This window comes from Pinus tabuliformis, chromosome 3_2 (genome assembly GCF_031772625.1).
Source record: "Pinus tabuliformis cultivar Carrire ecotype Pingquan chromosome 3_2, CPIR1, whole genome shotgun sequence".
Lineage (NCBI taxonomy): Eukaryota > Viridiplantae > Streptophyta > Pinopsida > Pinales > Pinaceae > Pinus > Pinus tabuliformis.
Genome location: NC_142302.1, coordinates 658,051,828 through 658,078,749, shown reverse-complemented (window position 1 = coordinate 658,078,749; position 26,922 = coordinate 658,051,828). Strand labels below are relative to the sequence as shown.

The 26,922-nt window shown below is 40.8% G+C and overlaps 1 protein-coding gene across 2 annotated transcripts in view; it reads right to left on the bottom strand.

Annotated features, from left to right (window-relative positions):
* Positions 1-26,922, bottom strand: part of LOC149182384 (putative polyribonucleotide nucleotidyltransferase 1, chloroplastic) — a 411,698-nt gene that overhangs the window by 369,829 nt on the left and 14,947 nt on the right. For both annotated transcript variants that reach the window (XM_089416829.1, XM_089416828.1), the window contains exon 2: positions 1,137-1,205. In XM_089416829.1, coding sequence (XP_089272955.1) covers positions 1,137-1,205 — 69 coding nt within the window. The remainder of the gene's footprint in view (positions 1-1,136; positions 1,206-26,922) is intronic.

Here is a 26,922-nt window from a genome sequence, read left to right as displayed (position 1 = left end):
TTAAGCACTAGACCACCTTTGTGGATGGAATCCTCGCTAGGCAGCAATTTCTTGATTGGAGTCTGTTGTGGGATGACTTCATCTAGACATGAAGAACATGTCTTACATAATTCAAGTGCTAAAATATTAATTATGAAGACCGACAATAGCTACAAAATTCAACACAATAGCTGATTTTGTTGCTACTCTTATAACTGGACCTATTGCTGTAAATATCTTTCTTGCAAGTTTGACAACAGCCAATAGCTTTTTCTTATTTTGTAGTGTTTGGAGATCCTATTTTGGTAAATATTGACTTGCTAAACCATCTAAATTGAGCTAGACTTTTTCATTCACTCATATGGAAATTGTTTGATTAACCACCTTATTCTTACCTTAAATATTATATCCTATTGGTGGTATTTTAAGTAGTTAAAGAAGTGTCCTTATACTTGATCTCCTCTTGCCTTGGGAACCCTAGAAGTTACTAGGGAAACCTCCCTTGTGTAAGATTCATCCTTCTCTAAAAAGATGGAAGTTGTTGTCTAGGTGACAATCGTAACACTTCCATGTTCCACTAATCTTAGCACCTTGTGAAAGGCTTTGCACCAAGGTGTTAGCTTTTGTGATAGCATGTCCAATCTAACAGAGACTTCACAAACTATTCTCATGATTAGTTCATGTCAGTGCTATTTATTTTGAATGTACAAATCCATCTAGATCGATTTTAATGCAGCAGCCAACAGACTACATTAGAACATCTTTATGTAATTGAAGAACCCAAAAAATATTTTGTTTTCTGAAAAAAACATATACAATTTTTGCAACTATATAGTCTCCTTATTTCACATAGTTCATCTAATAATTGTAAGCAATGACATACACATATATCTACAGAATTGTTCTAAGAAGTTCATTCCCGTATAGAGCTCCAATGCATTCTTATATAAATTTTTGTTGACTACAAATTGGATTCAAATACAATAACCTACCCACTATGGTTGATTGAAACACTCGATGTGTGAGTAACTATTTCATTTTTCATCTTTGAAATTTATTGATAACAAGTACTTAACATCATTGGTATATTTACATCAGCTTTGGCAAAAGACATTTCTAATTAATATCAGCTCCCAAAAAGACATTTCAAGACTTACAGTCTCCCCATCTGTGACTGTAACAGACCCGCTAGCTTGTCTACCAATGAGACCTGTCTCCACAAGAATCTGCAATTAAGTATACCAAAATAAATATTTAGACATTTCATCTTTGGATGAAGGAACAAATAAAATGGAGGGGAAGCCTATAAATTTTCTTATTATAAATGTGCAGTGCATGTTACATAGTTTCATGCATTAGAATTATATAGGACTTATAATTGATCTCCTAGTTTATAAACTATAAGGTAAGAATAAAATACAAGAAGAAAATTGGAAGTTGTTGTACAAGTGCAATGATGCTTAAAACTTTGACTTTAAAGAATAAATGTCAGATTTTGGGTTTACCCCAAACGTGTTTTCACCATGTTTGGGTTCCTTCAAGAGAATTGGGGTCCATGGTGTATGTTCAGCTCCCAGATGGTCCAAGATGGATTGGCACATGGGAAATGGCTCATGACGGATTTGCACAGTGGAGACAGCTTGCTTAGAGATTGCTTGACCTCAACTGGGTGTTGGCTTGCTATTTTTCTCTTGACAGCTTGGTGGACATCCTTCGTGATGGCCACATGGAGAGATTCACTTGCTTGGAGAATGCCCTACATGGAGAGATTCAGTTGCTCATGTGCGAGATCTAGGCTCAAACAGTTTTCCATTACACTTCTTAGTATTTCGTTGAAATATGACTAACATTGGGAAGAATTAGCATATTTTTTATTTACTTTTGAACTAATAGCTAACACATAGACAAGTTGTAGGTTTACAAGCTAACATTGCTTGTTTTCTAGCCTATATACTTGAGGTCCCCTTTCAAATTCTGCTAAGGAGACAAATTGCTCGGCTTCTAAATTTGAGCCTCTAGTGTGTGTATTTTATGGAGATTTGGCAAAGCTAGCACATAGATATGGGACAATGGTTCATTATCTTATTTCCATGGATCCTAGAAATACAATTGTTTATGCAAAATCATGAATTAAATTTACAATGCATCCAAAGCTATAGGAGAGAATTATGGAACCTCAACTTATCATTGCAAAGGGGGATCGAATGGACTGTTGTGGAACTGGAACTACCCGACCAAAGCACACAAGAATATTTGCTTCAACTAATTATGAGAATGTAACAATCGATTGGAAGGGTTTGTGGGAGATATTCCACTTGGAAATATGTTACAAGAGATGCCACGAATAAAGCCACTTGGGAAAGATGGGAAATAATGAATTCGTGATTTTAGTTGATAAAGGACGGATTTCTACAGACCATATGGACAAATCCATTTTTTTTCCAAATTCGTTTGAGCAATTATTGGTCAACAAATAGATTGCTATAGCTAGATAAGAATTACAACAACTTTTTTTAAAAGAAGGAATGCTTAGAACAGATACACCCACCTTCGTTATTCATTTCAGAAATTTGTTTTAAAAGCTTGGGCTCCAATACAGTTGAGGTAACTCCTTATTTAATTTTTGTCATTGTTGTTTCAAGCATTTCATGTATAAGAAGAGTCATTCGCATCTGCGAAAATGGAGAGAGGACACTTGGAGCAGCAAATCTCTGTTGTTGGCATTATAATAGTTTTCCAGCAGTAATATATATAATCGAATGTTATTTTTCTCATGCACGATTGCCCCACAGTGTGCATGGGTTGATTTCATAGCTGGGCACAGAGGCCAAACACTTGCTGGAAGCCCACTTCAAGGTAAGGCATTTGTAAGCCCTTTCTGTAACAACCCATTAATAAAATTTTAGACCTTAAATTTTATAAATATATATCTATGTATTAAAATTTATAAAGTATGTGGTTAAACCTTATAATATGAATTTATAAATTATATTAATTAATTTTATATCATACATAATTTAAATATTATAAAATATACTTATATCATATATAGTTTAAACATTATGAAATATACTTTACATCATATAGTTTAAAATGTTATGAATTATATTACTTAAACTTTACACCATATATTAAAGGTTATAAAGTGTACCACATAACACCTTAAAGCATTATCGTGAAAACGCTATAAAAGTAGCAGTTATAAAATGTTATAAGATACACAAGGAATGTTTGATCGTAAATATCAACGAACCTAAAAAGGAATCCATATACGTATAACCAGCCCATTAATAAGGTGGGTGGAACCAGCTAAAAATTCATTACTGAGCGCCAAGGACAGAAGAAATATCGGAGAGAGCCATCAATGCGTAAGAGGCGGTGGCTGCAAGTGGGAGGGCGGCCACCGCCAGGGCAGGGGATAAATAGCAGAGGCCTGAACCGGGAGAAAGGGGGGGAAATAAAAACCAGAGAAGTATAGACTCATGAGGAGGAAACCCGGAAGAAGAGATTTTTCAGTGGAAGAGCTTTGAGTGATCTGAGTTTTGGGCACGGAGGGACAGAGAGCCTCTGTGGAGAGCTTCTCTGGATTGAGCAACCAGGTTGCTCTGTCTGGTCGGGTGGTATTGGCCATCTCGAAATTGGATCAAATCAGTCAGCAGTTCAGGATCGCCAGTCCAGTAGCAGAACCGGGAGCCCGCCATCAGTTCAGGTAGGTGCAGATTACAGTTTTATGCATTACTGTTTTCAAATTTTATGAGTATTTTTATGGTTGCTGTAATTCGAAATAAGGGCGCTACACATGGTATCAGAGCTATTTTCAAACCCTGGGATCTTACAGGCCCTAGAAGTAACTAATACTCTGTAGCCGTAAATTCTCTTAAGTTTTCTTTAACAGTGAGCTTTGGCTGGACAAAATAGTAAGCGAATTCTAGTGATTTTGCAATAGCAATCTCAAAGATCTGTCCATACAGCATCCTTCTGTCCGCTTACAGCATCTGTTACTAAATAAACAATCGCAGCCCTTATAAGGGCAGGCGCTCAGATAATAATAACAATCACAATAATCCAATCTCTGTCCTTTTAGAAGCAGGTTCGAACAGGTGACCTCTGAACAACGATGCTGCCTATTGTCATCTGTGAGAACGCTTTTTAAAAGCCCAACCTCTGCCCTCATCGTCTGTTGCTCTGAAGAACGATGGTGGGAAAAGGGCCCAACCGGGTTCGAACCGCCAAACCGGAACAGCGCTTTCTTTCAAACAACGAAAGCACAAAACCCCTCCGGGGATTCGACAACGAATTCGTGACCGTCGTTCGCCCAAATAAATAAAAAAATTGATGCATTTAAAGATAGGGCAGCAAAACAAATAACGGAAACCACCTCTAGTTCACTGATTGACTGGAGTCGCAGGGATATCGTCGCAAAGCTTGCGATCTCAAAACCCTCCCTCACTGTGTCGAAATAATACCAGAATGGTGATATATAAACTTTGGTTTATACCGCAATACACGCCAGAAGGAATTTAAGTCGACGTTGGGGATCGAACGCGGGTCTTGTGTGCCAAGTGGGGCTTTACGCCATCAGCCAAACAACCATATATATTCCGCGGTTTATACCAATATAATCTTCGGCGGTCTCGATTTACGGTGACCTGCCCTCCTGTGGTTACGACAAACCACCTGACGTTTAGGTTCGTGGCATTATAATAGTGGGGAGGTGGCAACAAATAGCCATATGATTTTATGCGGTTCAACACATCCCTCCTCGCTCAAACCTATGCATGAAATATCGATGTGGCTTCACGCCTGTGAATATCTAGACGTAGGCGTATTTTATTTTTAATTGGATTGTCAAATTTATAAATCGCAATGATCTGTTCAGTTGCGGGTTTCGATTTTAGCCGTTTTAATTGGCTTTCGGCTGGGTATCGGAAATATGGTTGCAAAAGGACGGAATCCCAAGAATTCTGAGCACCTACGTCGCATTCCAATATGGTCGTGAGCCCATGATTCACAACTGGGGAAATTGTCACAGCCAAGCAACCATTTCCAAATAACACGCGCATTTCCAAATCAGAGATGACTGTCTTCCGATTTATTTTGCATGCTAGGTTATAATACGCAGTTGGTTGGTGAACGTATTTGACGGTTACAAATTCAGTTCTTTTATTTTGCTGCAAATCACCAATTCGATTTTGACTTTTAGCTATTTAACTCTCAAGCAATACTTACCAGAAATTACTACCTTTTTATAAAACTAACTATTTTTTTGACAAATAAATACAAGATGACAATCATAGATACATGTCAACTTTCATGCAATGCCTGTACATCTTAAGGATAAATAAGCGAATTACTGTTATTATAGCCTGACAAAACAAAAACAACAATTTAACAGATAACCTGATTCTGTAAACATAAATTTTATAACAAAATAAGATTTTTTTTTATTATTTTGTAATATTATTTATGAAAATGAAAATATAAATAGGTACAGGTATATATGTAGATTCAAACTTGTTTGCATGCGAAATTGCAAATACATATCATATATGTACTTATGTATGAACACCAACACAAACATGCATAGACTTCGATAAAAACATAGATATAGACATCTCTGTATATCCATACATATTGTTCGTATATATCTATTGTATAAAAATATGACTATGTTTATATTACTTACGTAAAGTTAATACATCAATTTTAACCTACAGGGATGGATGGCTAGCCCTGCACTGTTTTCAGTCAGACATAGGCATACACATAAGTTCATAACACGTGTGTGTACATGCGTGTTTATTCTGTGCACACATATACAAATGTAGAGGTTGAAGTTAATTCAGTGTTACAGAAGTGTCTGTACGCACTATGAAAATAGATAGAGTGTATAGGTGCAGTGATGATGTGCAGTCATGTAGCACTGCCATATATAAGGTACAATGTATGGATCATGTGATATAGACATGCCCAGTCATGATAAAAATATTTCAGTAGGCAATATTATTTTAGTTACTAAGTTAGGAGTTAGAAGTGCAAAACTCTGTTCATTATTGGAAAATCATAGTCCATGGCTGCAAAACTCTAACCAAGAGAAATAAACTATCCACAAATCATATCCTTTGCTCAAAGAAAGAAACAATGCTCGCCAGCAAGCAGCTGTTCTCTGTTTAAAGGTTCACTGCCTATGCTCTCCATCAAAGAGAAATGTTGTTAACTCCTTAACTGCATGCCCTAGATTATTCGTTCTTTTTATGAAAGACAGTTAAACTTTTAAATAAATCTAAAACTCCTCTTACAAGTCAGTTTCCATCACAGAACACCTTACTGTCTACGCACCATATCTCCTTATCCTATAAGGAAGCACATAGCAGTAATCCAGGAAGCACATCACAGTTACACCCTTGCTGCACCTTCACTGAAGTCATCCCTGTTGTACCTTCATTGAGGTCACCATTGCTGTACCTTTATTGAGATCATAACAATGTGGTCTTTATGATAGCTACACCGAGATAGGGATCAGGACCTTGTCTTCATAAAAGAACAAGATCATGACTGCTATTTTCACCAAGATCTTGACTGTGTCTAGAATGCCAAAATGTATAGCTGTGAGGTCACAATCATGCCGAGATTGTGACTGTGGAATGCTAAGAGTGCCATATACTTAAATAAATTAAGTTTAACAATTAAGTTGAGTATGCATAATGGTAGCCATTAAAAATTACATGTTATAATAGTGGTCCATGTTTTAATCCATAGCCAGCTCATATCACTCAGTAGGCGTTTAATATTAAAATATCAAACTGTTGGGAAATAATATATATTGTAAATGTGCTATAAAAGTGCCTCAAATTCCTCTGCCCAGAGCAACTGTAGTGTTGGTCTGTGCAGGCATTAAAATCAGTGCTCACCTGTATAAGGGTGTGACATTCTGCCCTCAGGTTTTTGTCATGGCAGGAAACCATAAATTAGCGCACTTCCATCACCCGAAGGAAGAACTACTTCTGAGTTGATTACTTCTGACTTTTGGAAATTCAATTAGCTAATTCATGCGCCAATCAGTGGAGGCACCAGCATGTTAGAACCAATAGCAAACTGCTTGCAATTTATTGCCAAGTTGTCAATGCTGGTAATCATACAAGCTAAAGATTTAATCCATACCCTTGTAATTTATTCGGGGTATGGATACAGATGACCCCCTTAAATGTTATAGTCAGGTTGAGGTATGACAGTTATGTTACCGATGTACATTGTAAACGAAAAGCTAACATTTTCGTTTTGGGGATGTCATTAGGTAAATAAACTTTGGATGTCTTACCTTAGGGGCTAATAACCATACACTTCTGCGTTATTCATTTTTAGAAAACCCTGCATTAGGACAAGGAGGTCGCGTGGCCACCCTCCTTGACCTCGGTACCAGTAAGATCCGCCTAGCGGGTAAAAATAGCAAAACTATACCCGTTTTTAAATGTGATGTTGCAAAGAAATTGGTGTGTTAAAATTCGGTTATTCGCCTCAAATTTTTTTATATATAAATTTTATTTTGTGTTCAGGGACCATTACTATGGTAAAGACGTATGAGCGACGACGACGTGACCAGGCAGCATCATCACCATTAATGCCGCCACCGTCGCCATCACCATCCCCCTCACCCTCGTCACCACCAAGGCAACCGTCAACATCAAACGCTCCAACGCCAGAGTTGACTGTGATAATGAACTCTTTGGAGGCCTTGTTGGAGACATTAAAGGAATCAACTAAGGCTAAAAACAAAGAGGAATTTCAGCATGTAGCCACCAGCTCAGCGGAACCACATAATTTGGAGCCCAGAGGATCGAGAGAAGACATCTCTAGAGAGCTTCAGAAAATTAGACTCCCAGAATTTTCGGGAGGTCGAGCTGGTGAACGCGCTGAGGCATGGTTGGAGGGGATGAACCGGTGCTTTAGGTTAAGAGAATATTCACCTTCAGCAAAAACAAAAATTGCCGTGTTTCAACTAAAGGAAAGTGCCTTGATTTGGTGGGGAAACCTGGAAAAGCAACTACACCTTACATCAGATAACGTTCCTTGGGATCTGTTTGAGGAAAGGTTCCGCGCAAAGTATTTACCTCCATACTTTCAACAACAGCAAGCCAGAGCCTTTCATACACTAATCCAGGGAAGTAAAACGGTGGAAGAGTACGAAATAAGGTTTATGGAGCTGGTAAAATACATTCCCTACTTAGACTCTGATGAACGTCAAGCTGAACGCTTCATATTTGGGTTAAACCCTCGCATCAGAGCCTTGGTAAGTATGTGGAAACCATCATCTGTAGCCGAGGCAGTCGAATGTAGCCGTTATGCAGAAGAGCACCTTGGAATCAAAAAGGATATGGGGCCAGCAGGGCCTTTTCAATCAGGGTTTCCAGGGAAGGCTCCCCGGAACGTTTTCAGAGGAGGTAGCTCGAGGCCACCTTACGGTAACAGGTTTACCCCAAGTATGGGGACAAGAGTTCCCATGGCTGTAAACACTATAGCTGCGGAATCGTCCAGCACCAGACCTTGGGCATCGCGAGGGACTACCGGTAGAGGAAGGGGTGCGAGAGGAACCAACATGGGAGGACGCGGCTCGTTCTCTAGAAACTCACACCTTAATTCAAGAGGATCAGCGCAGCTCAATTGTTGGGGATGTGGGGGGCCGCATTTCCAGCGTAACTGCCCAGAAGCGTCATCGGACATATTGCAAAGCACTGGGAGGGAGCCGATATCAGCCAAGCGAAGTAATCATAGAATTCATGCAGTAGTCAACCACGACCAAGCAGCCCATCAATCCACTGTAGTGGAATCTTCAGGTATTATCAATGGTGTAAAACTCAAAATCTTATTTGATACTGGTGCCACAGATAGTTTCATTTCGTCTTATGCATTAAACAAATGTGGGCTGGCAGCTCGTAGACAAAATGATTTCCACCAAGTGGAAATGGCCTCAGGAGAACTCCAAACCGTGGGCTTGAGTGTGGATCAATGCGAAATTGACCTAGGGGTCTGTTCAACTAAACTAAAAGTCTATGTCACCGCCCTAGGGACGTATGATCTTATCAGAGGTATGGATTGGCTGGAAGCTCACCAGGCGTGGGTAGATTGTTATGGAAAAAGGATTTTGGGCTTAAATGATGAGGGAGAAGTAATCCAAATTCAAGGAGTTAAGAGAGAAATTTCTTTGCGCTACATTTCGGCACTGCAGGTGAAGCGTTGTTTAAGAAAGGGTTGTCAGGCTTATGCAATTCACGAAGTAAGCCAGGGAAAGGGACCATCCTTAGAACAATATCCGGTGCTAGCCGAGTTCCCGGATGTATTTCCAAAAGAACTACCTGGATTACCTCCGGTAAGAGAATTGGATCTCACTATTGAATTAAAGCCAGGTACCCAACCGATCTCTAAAACACCTTATAGAATGACAGCTCCAGAACTTCAGGAATTGCAAATCCAGTTGAAGGAACTACTCGATATAGGGCTTATTCGACCCAGTACCTCACCTTGGGGCGCTCCTGTAATTTTTGTGAAGAAGAAAGATGGATCCTTAAGATTATGCATAGACTATCGGGACTTGAATCGAGCTACAGTAAAGAATCAATACCCTATGCCGCGAATCGATGATCTTTTCGATCAAATGAAAGGAGCTTCGGTCTTTTCAAAAATTGATCTTCGATCAGGGTATCATCAGCTAAGAATTTCTGAAAATGATATCTCTAAGACAGCATTCCGGACACGTTTTGGGCACTATGAATTTACTGTGGTACCATTTGGGTTAACAAATGCGCCAGCCGTATTCATGAATCTTATGAACAGTTTTTTCCGTCAGTATCTTGATAAATTTGTACAAGTCTTTTTAGATGATATTCTCATCTATTCACCCAGATGCGGGTGTTAACACAAGCATTTAAGGAGAGCATCTGTCACAGCGCATGACAAGCGGTTGACAGGATGGTTTATCACTCCAAGACATTGATGAACAGTTACCATTTAATTCCCTTAGCGTTGGTTATTATGGTATTGCAGCAGTGGAAGGACGACTCCTTCAAGCCGAGTGAGAGTTTGCAGGTGAATGCGTGCGATGGGATGAGGGCCCCCTGTCCTCGGCCGGCGATGGAGGCAATGAATTTATTATATAACCAGCATAGCCCGTCTTACCAGGTCTGGAACAAGACATTTGAGAGTGGCCCTTGGTATGATTTCAAGCCTGCAGAACGACACAGGCTGGTAAAACAGGGCCTTATTGTCTTTGAATTTGGTTTCAGGATGCGCAGACGAGGTGTGCCTCGCCGCGGTGGGATATTAGGCACTCGCATGGTTATGGATGATGAAGAGGTGAATTTTGTGGCGCCTATGGAAGACTCGGCCCATTCTTCTTCCAGCTCGGAGCAGGAATTTCTGCTTCTGCCAAATTCCTTCCAGCCAATTCGTCTCAGAATCCCGGGGTGGCTTCTATGCTCGGACGTCATTGTGAATTTGTCGATTTAGCTATCTGAAGCAGCTCCTGCGGACAACCCTTCCTCTTCGCAGGCCTCTGCTAGACTTCATTCCAATGAAATCTTGTTGGGGGATATGCAGGGGAGGGTCTACCGCGTGCCCCGTCCCTTAGCTGCTGTAGCACCGGTTGGTCAGCCTCCGCCGGCCCAGTTTCAGGAGAATTCGACTATGGCTTCCACAGTGCAGGAAATTCCACCTCCGGTTCAGTTCACTCAGGACAGAGAGGAAAGCCATGTCTCTGTTCAGCCAGGTTCAGACGGGCAGATGCAATGGGACGAAGATATGGTGATCAGGCTTGATACGCCCAGCCCGCCCAGTCACCCTTCCTGAGTCGTCTTGGACTGTTTTCTCCAGGTTTTGGCTTTATGTCTTCTATGTCTCTATCGGTTCATAGTTTGGTTGATATCAGTTTCTCTCCTCTGTCGAATCATGGAAGTATGTCTATTGTTACTATAGTTTCAATGGTTAGGGTCTTCAGGTTCTTCAAAGTTTGTTTTTGGTTTGTCTGCTATACAAGAATCTGGTCTATGTATATCTGTTGTCCAAGGAACACAAATGGACAAAATCATGTAATGGGGTATCACTGGAATCAGTTGTTTTTGGTAGAGGGCAGGGCAATGCTCCCCTCGAATGATGTAACCTCTGTAAATATTTTCTTTCTTTAATATAGATTAGACTTTACCTAGAAAAAAAAAAAAAGATATTCTCATCTATTCCAAGAATGAAGAAGAGCATAAAGAGCATTTGCGGCTAGTATTGGCCTGCCTTAGAGAACGTCAGTTATACGGAAAACTGTCCAAGTGTTCCTTCTTTCAGGAAAAGATTCATTATTTGGGTCACATCATATCAGGTGAAGGGATTTCAGTAGATCCGGAGAAGGTAAAAGCGATCATGGACTGGCCAACACCGAAAAATGCACATGAGATACGAAGCTTTATGGGCTTAGCAGGTTATTACCGGAGGTTTGTGGAGGGATTCTCCAAAATCGCGAAGCCAATCACAACCCTCCAGCGTAAAGGTGTTAAGTATGAGTGGACCGAGGAATGTAATAATGCATTCTCTGAACTCAAAAGACTACTCACCAGCGCACCAATCCTAAGAGTCCCTGATATGGGCAAAGACTTTACAGTATGTACTGATGCATCCAAGCAAGGGCTGGGTGCAGTATTGATGCAGGATAAGGGAGTGATAGCTTATGCTTCCAGAAAGCTAAAACCTCATGAAGAACTCTATGCTACTCACGATTTAGAATTGGCCGTTGTAATGCTAGCTTTAAAGATCTGGAGACACTATTTGGTGGGACGAAAGTTTACACTTAAAAGCGACCATCAAAGTCTACAATATTTGTTCACCCAAAGAGACTTAAATGCCAGGCAGAGGCGATGGAGTGAATTCCTAAGTGAATATGACTTCGGAATATCATATATTAAGGGAAAGGAAAATGTGGTAGCCGATGCCTTAAGCAGGAGACCCTGGATATTTTCTCTCATACCCATTAAAGTGGACTTAAGACAACGAGTACTAGATCGTCTTATAAAAGACAGCTGGTATTTAAAGGTGAAGGCGAGTCTTGAAGGAATTAAGGCAAAAGACTCAAAATTTGCGGGTTATGAATTAGAAAACGATGGGATCCTGCGATTCCATGGAAGAATGTACATCCCTGATGATAAAGACCTCCGAGATACCATCCTTAGGGAAGCTCACAAAGCAGTATATTGTGCTCATCCTGGAGTAGGGAAAATGTATGCGGATACCAAGAAACTCTTCTTTTGGGCAGGCATGAAGCGTGATATCACTCAATTTGTTGCAAAATGTTTGGAATGTCAGCAAGTAAAGGCAGATCATTGTCACCCAGCAGGTCTCTTACAACCCCACAACATACCTCTGTCTAAATGGGAGACCATCTCTATGGATTTCGTCACTGGACTACCTCTTACTTCTCAAAGACACAATGCCATTCTGGTAGTGGTGGATAAATTAACAAAAAGCGCCCATTTTATTCCGGTAAGAGATACTTATGATGTTGCTGACGTGGCTCGAGTATTCATAAACGAAATTATCAGATTTCATGGAGTACCTAAGAAGATTATATCCGATAGAGATTCGCGATTCACTTCCAGATTCTGGACGTGCATGCAGGCAGCCTTAGGTACTCAGCTGAATTTAAGCACTGCTTACCATCCTGAGACTGATGGGCAAACTGAAAGAGTAAATCAAGTACTTGAAGACATGTTGCGAATGTATGTAATGGATCAGCAATCACTCTGGGAAAAGTATTTACCCTTGGTTGAATTCGCATACAACAACAGTTACCACAGTTCAATTGGGATGCCTCCGTTTGAAGCTTTATATGGCAGACCGTGCAGAACACCGTTAAGTTGGGACAGGTTAGAAGATCGAGTGATAATAGGACCAGAATTAATCCATGGAATGGAAGCGCAGGTCAGGCAGATTAGACAGCGATTAAAGGAAGCACAGGATAGACAAAAGAGTTATGTTGATGCTCACCGATCTGATAGGAGGTATGAAGTAAGGGACCAGGTCTTCGTCCGCATCAAGCCAAATAAAAGTACTATTCGATTCGGAAAAGGGACAAAGCTGTCACCCCGATTTATAGGACCGTTTAAAGTCGTGGAAAGAGTTGGACCTGTGGCCTATCGTCTTGCCCTGCCACCTCACCTGCATAGAATTCATAATGTATTTCATGTTTCTGTATTAAGGCATTATGTAGCTGATCTATCTCATAACATCCAGTGGAAACAATTGCAGGTATCGAACGAGGGAGTCATAACGGTCGAACCATTACGTATACTGGAACGTAGAGTTCGACAGCTGAGGAACCGCCTGGTGGACCAAGTTAAGGTCCAGTGGGACAAGTATAGTCCTGGATCAGCGACTTGGGAGAATACAGAGGACATATGTCAGAGATACCCTAGTTTATGTCCATTTTGAAGAGCTTTACACTATGTTTAGTATATATATTTACTTCACCTCTGTCAGAGAACCAAAAACATTTGAATGATTAGTGATAAACATGAAACTTTGCGGCATAATATATGTTTAAATTCCTGCTGGTACATGGATACCAAAATAATATATGTTTAAATTCCTGCTGGTACGTGGATACCAAAATAATATGTGTTTAATTCCTGCTGGTACATGGATACCAAAACAATATATGTGATTATATTACTAAATTATAAATGTTGAAGTAAAGTTAAGACCGTCAAATGATTTTACTTCTGGTAGAAATTGAAACAATATAAATATGTTTTATTTTATGCATGTCAAGAAATGAGCAACTGAAATAAAAGATAGGAAATGAATACATCCTATAGAAAAGTCAGAATACATGCATAGAAAATGACAAAATTCTGTTATGCTATAGTATCATATGTAGATAATACATAAGTTATTTCGAATATGCTGATGCACATTTCACAAATGCTGGGTAAGTGTAAGATTGCAGATAAACTATGATTGCAGATAATTGATCCAATTTTCGAGATGACCACGTGATGACAGAACTCAGATCAGTTAAAGCTCAAAGTGATTCTATGATAGGGTAGTAGCCCTGATTTTACTGGAGGGGTGGAGGTGTTACCCACCGTTTATCCTCCGAACCCTGGAGTCATGGGAGGACTGTGCGAGTCACGCTCCCCTAGACGTGTGATGATGACTGCCGGATGCCTACTAGGAATCAGGTCGGTATAGCCGACGCTGTTACCTTTGTGTTATGAATGGTTAGGTCAGTAAATTGACGCCATGGCATACTCGAGTAGAGGACGGATAGGATGGGAGCAGAAGAGATTAGGGAAGACAGGATGAGTTTGAACAGCTTGGGAACCTGGAAAGAAAAGGTCATGTCCATTAAAACCTTGAACCTAAAAGCTCTAACTTCGGGACGAAGTTTTCAGAAGGGGGAGTGTATGTAACAACCCATTAATAAAATTTTAGACCTTAAATTTTATAAATATATATCTATGTATTAAAATTTATAAAGTATGTGGTTAAACCTTATAATATGAATTTATAAATTATATTAATTAATTTTATATCATACATAATTTAAATATTATAAAATATACTTATATCATATATAGTTTAAACATTATGAAATATACTTTACATCATATAGTTTAAAATGTTATGAATTATATTACTTAAACTTTACACCATATATTAAAGGTTATAAAGTGTACCACATAACACTTTAAAGCATTATCGTGAAAACGCTATAAAAGTAGCAGTTATAAAATGTTATAAGATACACAAGGAATGTTTGATCGTAAATATCAACGAACCTAAAAAGGAATCCATATACGTATAACCAGCCCATTAATAAGGTAGGTGGAACCAGCTAAAAATTCATTACTGAGTGCCAAGGACAGAAGAAATATCGGAGAGAGCCATCAATGCGTAAGAGGCGGTGGCTGCAAGTGGGAGGGCGGCCACCGCCAGGCCAGGGGATAAATAGCAGAGGCCTGAACCGGGAGAAAGGGGGGGAAATAAAAACCAGAGAAGTATAGACTCATGAGGAGGAAACCCGGAAGAAGAGATTTTTCAGTGGAAGAGCTTTGAGTGATCTGAGTTTTGGGCACGGAGGGACAGAGAGCCTTTGTGGAGAGCTTCTCTGGATTGAGCAACCAGGTTGCTCTGTCTGGTCGGGTGGTATTGGCCATCTCGAAATTGGATCAAATCAGTCAGCAGTTCAGGATCGCCAGTCCAGTAGCAGAACCGGGAGTCCGCCATCAGTTCAGGTAGGTGCAGATTACAGTTTTATGCATTACTGTTTTCAAATTTTATGAGTATTTTTATGGTTGCTGTAATTCGAAATAAGGGCGCTACACTTTCTATATACTATAGATGTATGTTGTAATTTCAATTTTTTTCCATTATCATTCATTAGTGTCAATTTGTTTATTGGTTTTTTATTTTTTCATTTCCTCTAGAATGCTTCGTTGCAGAAATAGGTTATTTAATTGTAAGCTTAGAACCCACACATGATTACAGTCTAATAACAGAGCAAAAGACATGTTATCACAGGATTAGATCAATGATGGTATCACTTTGAGAGAAGCCATACATTAGACTTGAAATTGTAAGTTTTAGAAGCTTTTGAATGCATGTGTTTTAATTTTGTGCCGGTATATTTTAATTTTCCACGAGTGTGCTTTAAATTTATGCAATGCAAATTTCAATTCATAGTTAGCTCTTTGATCTTTCAACAATAGGGAGTTGTGATCTATAGATACAGGGATTACCTAAATCATGCAAGGGTTTCCATTAGCATGATCAAGTGTTCAAGTATATGGATCATTGCCAAAAGTGATTGGGCTTTGGGTTTATGAAGTGTGGTAATGTAATTTCCTTTTTGTAGAAGCATGTTAGAAAAATTGTGGAAGTTAAGAATTTGTAGCCTATACATATAGTGTGAAAATTCTATCACTGCAGCAACTGATTTATTTTTCCTACTTATTCCACAATAAGTTATTTATGAAATTACTTCAATAAACATTAAAATAAATATTGCTGCAGATATCACACCGTAATACAGAAACAAACATATCCCATTACCACATTGACACAGATATTTTGGACAACAGTCCCCGGAAAAACCCAATGTGGGAAAACTGGTGCAGCAAGGGAGGATTTTATTATTCAACAATTCTTCAGTACAACAGGGTGACAAACTGGCTTACCCACAGAGAGAAATAATTCTCTGGCACTTCTCCCAATCCCAGCAACAGCCCAACTAACCTCTGTGTGACTCTCAAACCCTTTGCGTCAGCCCCTGCTTGACTGCGTCAGCCCTAGGCCTCTCTGCGTCACCCACGCAAGCCCAGCTAGTGACTGTGCAGTCTTCTGCTGCCTCTGCATCTGCCTGAAAAGCCCTGCGTCTGCCTCTCTTGCCTCAGCGCTGATCTCTAGTGGTTGATCCCGCCTCTCTGCTCCGTACTTGCTGCCTCCTGACTGCTCACCAGACCACTAGTTCAATTTCTCAGCTAACCCCGCTCTAGAAATTGAACTGACTGGTCTCCCTCAGTGTGTTCTCCAAGTGACCCTCAAGCCTCCTCTTATACTTTTCTCGTTGACAAATCAACGACCGAGATTAAGTCCCTAATCAACGGCTAAGATAAGATCTGGCTTGATCCATGACTTTTGGACCATTCTAACACAGTTTTATATTAATTCACATTAATATTTTATTTTGGACTTCATTAAAAATATTAATTATTTTAATATCTCCCAAACTGTTTAGAATCTACACAAACCCTTTCTGGGTATTGGAGATCTCATGTGCCTTAGCCTCTCCACCAATTTTCGTGGCTAGAGCACATCCGATGCTACCCCAAATCAACACTCCCTCTTAGCGAGGACTGTGCTCTAGTAATACTCCTCACTGAGTATCACCCTGATCATCCGGCATCGATCCCTATGCTACCGAACATCCTCTGCACTGTTGCATCTTGTACTACTGTCACTACTGCATCTGTACGACAACTCCCTCTGCATCTGTGTTGCTACTGGTCATTTCTCCCAACATTGCATCCGCATTGCAACTCCCTCTGCATCCTTGTTGTTATCACTCCCATTTCTACTACTGAAACAGGTTCTTTACCATCCCCATATTTTCCCTGAAGTAGTCAAACTTTGTCTTTCCAAGGGCCTTGGTGACGATGTCCGCCACCTGTTCTCCTGTAGGAGTCCAGCTCAATTGTACAGCTCCTCGCTGGACACAGTCCCTGACAAAGTGACATCGGATATCAATATGCTTCGACCTATCATGAAACACTGGATTCTCTGAGAGTTTGATGCAACTCTGATTATCGCACATGATCCTGGTCGCCTCCATATTCCTTCTAAATAGGTTCACAAGCAGTTTTCTAAGTCGTATGGCCTCACACGAAGTTGTGCTTGCTGCCATATATTCTACCTCGGATGAGCTCAGAGCCACAGACTTTTGTTTCCTACTGCACCAGGAGGTCATTCCTAATACAATGTTGAAACAGTACCTAGAGGTACTTTTCCAATCCACTGAACTTCCTGCCCAATCTGCATCAGTAAATCCACTAAATCTGATATCCTTACTCCTGGTGTACAAGAGTCCATAATCGACTGTTCCCTGTAAATACCTGAGAACATGTTTGGCTGCTGCCCAGTGCGCCCTCTTCAGTTCCCCCATGAACTCACTGAGGGTGTTGACAGCGTAGCAAATGTCTGGCCTGGTATTGACCAAATACATCCTTGTCTTCTAATGCATCAATCTTCTTCCAGTTGGTGATCATTGGCGTAGCCATAGGTGTAAAGTCCTCCATCCCGAATCTTTTCAAGATTTTTGTAGCATACCTCCCTTGCCCAAAGAAGATTTCTCCCTTCTGTAGCCAAACTTCCAACCCTAGGAAGTAGTGCATTCGTCCCAAATCCTTCATATCGAATTTTGTGGCTAGATTCTTCTTGCAATCCCCAATGAGTCTGGATGATCCTGTTAGAAAGAGATCATCCACATACAATAGTAAGATTAGTGGTTCGTTCTCTACAACCAGATAGTAGAGATTTGGATCTGTGTCACTCTTGACAAACCCCATCTTCTGCAAGTAGCCATCTATTTGACCATACCATGCTCTCGGTGCCTGTTTTAGCCCATACAAGGCTTTCTTCAATCTGCACACATGAGACTTCTTCTCATGAGTTTCAAAACCCTTTGGTTGTTCAATGTATACTTCCTCTTTTATTACACCGTTCAGAAATGTCGTTTTGACATCCATCTAATGGATCTCCCATCCCATTTGCGGTGCAAGAGATATCACGGTCTTAATAGATGTATACCTGGCTACCAGGGCGAAGGTCTCCTCATAGTCAATCCCTTCTTTTTTAGCATACCCCTTAGCCACAAACTTGGCCTTGTATTTCTCAACACTGCCGTCTGCAGCATATTTGATCTTGTAGATCCATCTTGAACCTACCACTGATCTGTCTTAAGGTCTTGGCACCACCTCCCAGACATCGTTTACCCTTATGGAGTTGTATTCCTCTACCATCGCATCTAGCCAAACCTGATGTTGAGCTGTCTCCTTGAAACTGGAAGGCTCTCCATCTTGAGCTACTAATGACTGATATCTATCTGGCTGTTTTCGCTCCCTCTTATTGTTTCTTGGCGCACCGATGAAGTCCTCTGCATCTCGCAAAATCTGACGAAGTTCCCTGCTAGTTCTTCCTCTGCCAGCAAGTGCTTCTGTTCACTCCTCCTCCTCATCCTGAGAATCCTCTTCTCTTGAGGAAGAATTCTTTACTTTTGTTGGTTGAAGAGGCTTAACCAACGGCTCCTCTTTCGACTGCTCCTTGGAAGGCATCTCGTGAGATCTTCTGAAAGCCCTGTCCTCCATGAACTTTACATCTCGTCGTACTACTACCTTCCTACTCCCTGGAAGATAGATTCTGTATGCCTTAGCGTTCTCGCTATATCCTACCAGATATCCCTTTTCCGTAGTCTGATCCAGCATCTTCCTCTTTTCTTCAAGTATGCGGCAATATGCTAAACTCCCAAATATCCTGAAATGACTGACTTCAGGTGTCTTCCCTGTGAAGACTTTCCTAGAGTAATCTTGTCCACTGCCCGATGAGGAGTCATGTTCTGATCATAGACTATTGTGTTGCATGCTTCTGCCCACAAGAATTTTGGCATATCCTGATCATACATCATGGCCCTAGTTGCTTCTACAATAGTCCTATTCTTTCTTTCTGCTACCCCATTTTGCTCCGGATTATATGGCGATGTCCACTCTCTTCTGATGCCCTCCTTAGAGCAAAAATCAGTGAAGTCCTTATCGACATATTCTCCACCATTATCTGAGCACAAAACTTTTATTTTCTTCCCAATCAGATTCTCCACCAGAGCCTTGAACTCCTTGAATCGACAGAAAACCTCATCCTTGGTTTTCAAAAAATAAATCCAAGTTTTCCTTGAGTGGTCATCAATGAAGGTAAGGAAATAATCGGCACAACTGAAAGCTTTGACGGACATAGGTCCGCAGATATCAGAGTGTATCAATCCTAGTACACTCTTGGCCTTGTGTTTGCTCTTAGGAAATGTTGCTTTGGCATACTTTCCTAGAGCACATCCCCTACATACATCATCTCGTTCCGTACTCAGATCCGGAACTCCTGTTACAGTGCTCCTGAGAATTCTCAGAGCTCCATGGTGCAAGTGACCCATTCTTCTGTGCCATAGTTCATTCAAGTCCTTGTCTCCATGACTACCTATTAGTACCATTGGTGATTCTAGTTGCAATCTATACAACCGATTACTTTTGATCCCGATCTGCACTTTCTTTTTCCAGCTCAGTTGTTTGACGTATACCTTCTCCTTGATGAAGTAGACGTCATAGCCCTTGCCTTGTAGTTGCAACACGGAAAGTAAGTTCATCCCCAATCCTGGTACATGCAGCACATTTGTAGCACGGAACCGTTCTCCCGATTCTGTTTGAAAAACTATGGTACCCTTCCCTACTGGAGTACACTTTGTCTTGTTCCCCATGGTGATCTGAAAGTTCATCTTCTCTTCTCGATATTCTGAGAAACACTCCCTAATTCTTGTCATATGCCACAAAGCTCCACTGTCTATATACCATACTTTTGATGATGCAGCACTAGTCATACACGCCACTCCTTCTTCCAGCCTGGAAGCCAACATAGAGAAATTGAAATGTCTTTCCCTTGTGCAATCTTCTGAAAATCTGTGTGAGTCCCTTAACGTGGATACCTCTGCATCGATCTCGACCCATAACTGATTTTCTCTTTGTGTCTCTAATTACTCGCTCTGATACCATGTGAAAATTTTATCACTAAAGCAACTGATTTATTTTTCCTACTTATTCCACAATAAGTTATTTATGAAATTATTTCAATAAACATTAAAATAAATACTGTTGCATATATCACACCGTAATATAGAAACAAACATATGCACAAGCATTAACACATTGACACAGATATTTTGGACAACAGTCCCCGGAAAAAACCCAATGTGGGAAAATCGGTGCAGCAAGGGAGGATTTTATTATTCAGCAATTCTTCAGTACAATAGGGTGCCAAACTGGCTTACCCACAAAGAGAAATAATTCTCCAACACTTCTCCCAATCCCAGCGTCAGCCCGGCTGACCTCTGCATGGCTCTCAAACCCTCTGCGTCAGCCCCTGCTTGACTGCGTCAGCCTTGGGCCTCTCTGCGTCACCCATGCAAGCCCAACTAGTGACTGTGTAGTCTTCTGCTGCCTCTGCGTCTGCCTGAAGATCCCTGTGTCTGCCTCTCTTGCCTTAGCGTTGATCTCTAGTGGTTGATCCCGCCTCTCTACTGCGTACTTGCTGCCTCCTGACTGCTCGCCAGACCACTGGTTCAATTTCTCAGCTAACCCCACTCCAGAAATTGCACTGACTGGTCTCCCTCAATGTGTTTTCCAAGTGACCCTCAAGTCTCCTCCTATACTTTTCTCGTTGACAAATCAACAGCCGAGATTAAGTCCCTAATCAACGGCTAAGATAAGATTTGGCTTGATCCATGACTTTTGGACCATTCTAACACAGTTTTATATTAATTCACATTAATATTTTATTTTCCCTAAGTTTAGACTTAGGGACTTCATTAAAAATATTAATTATTTTAATATCTCCCAAACTGTTTAGAATCTGCCCAAACCCTTTCTAGGTATTGGAGATCTCATGTGTCTTAGCCTCTCCACCAATTTTCGTGGCCAGAGCACATCTGATGCTCCCCCAAATGAACATATAGTGCATGACATCTCACAAGGTTAACAATTTAATGATGTTCTATCTTGTTTCCAACTATATGATTTGCTTGGTAGTTGCTCCTTGGGTCTCCCACTAGTATTAAGACTTTTTACTTCAGTTGAAAGTTTGAGATGCAACTCGCAATACAAGGATAATGCACGAAAGAATAAATTATTCTCGTTACCCACCACCCCAAAGGTATGGCTTTTCATTGGTATAGTTGAGTAATTTTATTTACTTCTCATGGGCACTTTTGGGCATGAATTGGTGGGGGAGTTTGACAAAAAGAGTGGGTTAGGCTTGCATTCTTGTCTCCACTACCCGATTTTGTGGTTACCCTTGTATCCTAGTCCAATGGGTTCTCCTTTATTGACCATTTTGCTTTTGGGTCAGCAATACATGGGAAATCCCAATTTTGGTTGCATGGTCCCGTTTCCCATTACCACCTACATCACTCCATTTCCACTCATTTTAGCCCCATTCATCTATTTTCCCATCTGGATCCACATGTGTCCATTGGGTCCACAGGGGGTTAGCTTCCCCCTTCCCTTGTCCTCAACTTGGGTAAAGCTTGGAACGGTGCCCCGAAGGTTGATGCAGCTAAAAAGAAGAGAAAAAACATAAATTTGGCCACTCTCAATAGGAAATGTACCACAGAATGCAAAAGATGGCCGGGACATACAAATTTAGCGCATGGGCAAAAGCCAAACATGAGCTCTACCCCTTATCCATGGCCATCAGCCTGGTTCCTATGGGCCCTAAATGAGCCCACTCTATCATTAAGGAACCCATGATTGTCCCAACCGCTAGTGGGCAATGAACCGCCCCACCTTAAGGGGGTATTCACTACTACATATTACACATCATGTTCTCATCCCCTAGAGCCCCAAGCAGTTATGAAGAAAAATCAATAAAAGGCATATGAAGAAGGGTGGAAAAACAAAGGTTGGGGTAACTCATGTACCATGATTTGCTCCCTCCTACACTCACATACCCAAGTGTGGGTTTCCCTTATTATAGCTACCCATGAACCTTGACATGTGGTCTAGATGATTCCCCTAATCCCCACTCCACTCCATTATTATATCATTTGCCACCTACCACTTAAAGGATGTATCATGGACATGTCACCCCCTTTAGAGGTTGAAACCACTTAATAGGGTCCTTGGTTAACCCCCTATTGAGCTTGGAGACACTTGTACATGCCAAAGCCCACTATGGAAGGGCATGCCACCATGAAGTGCCCCATTGATCCCATGACTTGTAAGGTTTATTACTTGAGTATTCTAATGACTTATTGTATTGGAGGGCAAGGGGACGCACATTAGATCTTATACAGGATTGCAGATGGGTCTTCATTTAGGGCTTGGTCTCCCTATACAAGGTGCTAGCCCTCCAGAGGGACACATTAAAACTTGTAGGGTGAGCGTTGAGAGCCAGGGCCTCCACCATAGCAGATATTACTTCATGGATCCCCAGCGCCGATCATTGATTGCTCGTGTTCCACCTTTTAGATGAGTATGATGCACTTGGTTCACCATGCCCAGCCGGCTCCACGCTTGCACCAGACACTTGGCAAATGTTCTAGTGTCTAGAGGATGTCTCTCGCTGCAGAGGGAGGGTCGACATCACCATCCTAGCCCTTATAGATGATCTACTGGCATTTTCGATCCCTTGGAGACCCATGAGGATGTCCTTCTGCCCCCACACCCACTTGGGAGCACCACAGGTTCTTGCTTGGAAACGAGGGGCCAACCCCTTGTCCACTATTTTAGGACTTGGGAATCCATTTCTACATCATGGCACCCCTTGGACTTCATTAGGCCTCCTCAAAGGCCCAAAAACTCACTTTATTGATCATTTGGCCCTCTTGAGAGGCTTATTCATGTATTATTGAGCTATTTGGTGGGCTTGTAACCAAAAGTATTATTATTATGCACATTATTTATTTTAGGGGCTCAATTAAGTTAATTTAGCCAAATCGAATTCATTAGAGAGTGTATAAACAGAAGTGGGAGTGTATGAATTTAGGTGAATGGATGAATTTTGATGTTTGGATCTCTTTCATTTTTGTCTTGGAGCTTCACTATTGGCATATAATGATGATTGGATATACTCTTTCTTACATGTAAGTACTATTTTAATGTTATTCTTGTTATTTTCTTATGTCACATGCATGTTGTTGGGGATTTTCACTATACTAGGCTGAAATTTACTGCTTTTTTAATGTGAAATTGTGGAAATTTGTTCTTTTATAGCATTGCATCATGTCATGGGCCATGTATGAATGAGTGAATATTCCTAGAGATGTTTTATCGAAATTTTATCTCAATAAGTCATCATATATTGCAAATCGAAGTGTAAAGACCTTGAAGCAATTGTTCTCATGCCCTAATGCCATGCGAAATTGTTCTAAAGGCCTCCTTGACTAAGTGAATCCATTCCAAGCATTGGAATCTCCTTGACTCTATCTCTCTGAAAGAATTAGGCACTAATCCTCCATTAGTGATCACTCCAAAGGATATTTTTCTCACCTTTCTCTCTTTCTTTCTAGGCCTAGCCTCCATAGGTGACCTAGGGCATCATTTTTCTCACAATTCACCCATCCAAAAAGTTTGATCTCTTGCCCTCTACTACGTTGTTATGTCTTTTAGAGGCCCTCCAAATTTGAAGCATTTCTGACAGTGGGATCTTGAGATATTTCAAGCCCTAGCTCCAAGATCGATTCTTGCCCTTGGTTCCCCTTGGCTAGTGACCTCATTGGAATCATTGCATCAAAATTAGTGAAAATTTCCCCTTTGATCCCCTTCTCCCCCCCAATTAGGTCAAGCACACCCTTGATTGATCAACTCCACCCTCTTGACCTAGTTTTGGGTCTGCTTGGTCCCGTCTTGTCCCACAACTTATTGAAGATAATTTCACAAAGACCATTTGGAAACCAAGTTTTCACAAGCATTTCTAGGACTAGGTCCCTCCTTTACAAGTCTTGTTTGCAAACCCTAGCCATTAAAATCCCCTTAGCCCTTCTTAGAGAGCCTTACTCCTTGCTTCTCAAGCAAGCAAACCATACAATTGAGTCTCTCTTGTGAATAGGCCTTAGGAATCACTCCATATCTTTTCATTGATTCATCCATCTGGTGATTCCCTTTATACCGGGTCTCCTCCCATGAGTGAAAATTCATAAAGAGCAGGGAGCCTTAGCTGAGGTGACAGTGGGCTATCACTCCATTGTTGCACTTGACCTAGTAGTTGCCCTTTTAGGATCCCCTCCTAGGACCCCTGGCGTCGTTGTCAGGGACAAGAAACGTTTGTTTTGTTCCCCATACGACACATTGACATATCATTATTGGCGACTCCATTGGAAGAACGAAGCCCTAGTTCTTCATTGAGCTTCAAAATTAATGCTTGTAGGGTGAAGCAAGCATCTATCAAGGCACTTTAACTCACCCTAGCGACTCCATTTTAATCCTAATATGCAAAATCATGAAAAATGGACTATCTCAAGTAGCATGGTTTCCCTCCCTCTCCCTATAATAACCTTGATCCTAAAGAAGTTCTAGAGCATCTGGAAATCAAGGCATGGATGAGAAGTTGGATGCCTAGGTTCAAAGGAAGTCCTAATCAAGATTCCAATGTCCATATTGACAACTTCTTTTGGGCCTTAGCCCCGGTAAGGATTAACAATGATGACACGATTATGAGGTTATTGGCTTTATCACTTGAAGGTCAAGTTAAAGATTGGTATGATAGCCTCCCTCATGAAATTTCCACTGATTATGATAGTTTTGAAGATATCTTTTTAGAAAGATGGGGTGGCATCCCTCATGAAGAGTGGGAAGCTCTCAAGCTAACAAGTCAAAGAGACCCCTCTATGCATGAGCCAGGCAATGGGACGAGTAATCTTGAAAGGGATCTTGGTGAAAATGTCGAGGAGGAATATGTCTTCAAAGGTGAGGTCTTGAGTCCCCCTTTAATTTCTGAAAAGAACCCTCCTTTCATTACCTATGATAAAGCCCTAAAGGAAGGTCTCACTAAAGGAGTGGGAGATAACCTTGATGATCTAAGTGATAAGCAGGAATATGAGTCATCGTTGGGTCCACACAATGAAAAGGATGATTCTGACAATATGTGTGTAGGGAAGAATGAGTTCATGGAGAGTAAAGTTGAGACTAACCTTACCTTTCTCAAGGACGCTACTCCCGATGATTCTCCTTTCGAGAACCTTGAGGAAGGTAATCCCATTAGCCCCTTGGAAGATGACATTGGAGATTACTTCTACATTGAAAAGGAGAAATGGGAAATTGTTGGTCCTCAATTTGATCATGCTCCCATTTATGACACCGACAAGGAGGATGAGGTTGAGATTGGTCTTCCTTTTCCCTCGAGCACTAATTATGATGACATATCCATCGATACCCTTGAGAAGGAGGATTATTATTTGCCCATGCATAAAAAGGGTGAGTTGGAAGTAATTGATTCCCCTTTTAGGGAAGACCCTATCTCTGATATCGATAAGGCTCCTACCTATCCCTCTTATGATTTTATATCACTTGAGCTTTTGGATTGTGATTTTGAGGCTAAAAAAGGTGTTGAATCCAATACTTCACCCTCCCCTTTTCCCTTTTCTCTTGTTCGTCATCTTGAGCCTTCCCCAAGTGATTCCCTCACCCCTTTTCATATGATCTCAAGTGACCATGAGCCCTTTTCCCCTTCTAGGTATAGAGTCAAGGAAGAACCCCTCATCGAATATACTTTATCTCCTTGGACACACCCTCGGGATTATGACCACTTCATAACCTCCCCTCTCCAATGTGATCGTCACCTTGAGCAACCTAGTTGTTGCACTCCTTCTTTCCCTCACCCTTCGTTCCCCTCTCATCACGACCTTGTGGCATATACAAAGCATAATATTATAAACAATGATTGTGTTAGGGAGTTCTTGAGAGTGATCTTTCATTCCACCATTGTGTACTTAGAGGGAAATCCATGCACTTCTAGATTGACCTATTCTCCTTCTCCTTGTTGAAATATGTAACTAGGTTCGATCTTCATAATGACGTATGTAATCATGATTTTATGTAATTAAAAGAAGAAAAATAAAATTATTTTGTTATGCTTGAGGCATAGTTTTCATGCTCAAGGAATTTTATTTTTAGATCAAGCTCCCATTGTGAGCTATTAGGTCTGGTCATTAAGTCATAAAGTCAATTAAGTTATTGAAGACCCTTTTGGGCATGTTACTTGTAAAAAGAGAATTTATTTGTGTCATAAACCCTCCAAGTCCTTGTCACAAGAACTTCATCAAGTCGGCCTTCAAAAGGAGATGAAGATCATTCGAGAAGTGTTAATTTTTGCAACTGCATTCAAATTCCACCTTGGATAGCTCAGATGATCGAGATGATGATTACATTAGATTCTTCTTTTCGAGAGGACCAAAATCGACCTAAAGATCACCTTATTTGGACAAGTGAAAGTTGGTTTTTGAATTTATTTATTCACTCATGTATATTGGGTAAGGTTGGCCCTACGCACATGTTAAATTGAACAGGTCGGCCTCAACCCCAAGTGGACCCTCATGAAAGCTTATAAATAGAAGAGACCTCAAGCTCATTTGGACACATTTGATCAAGCCATCTTCTCTTCTAT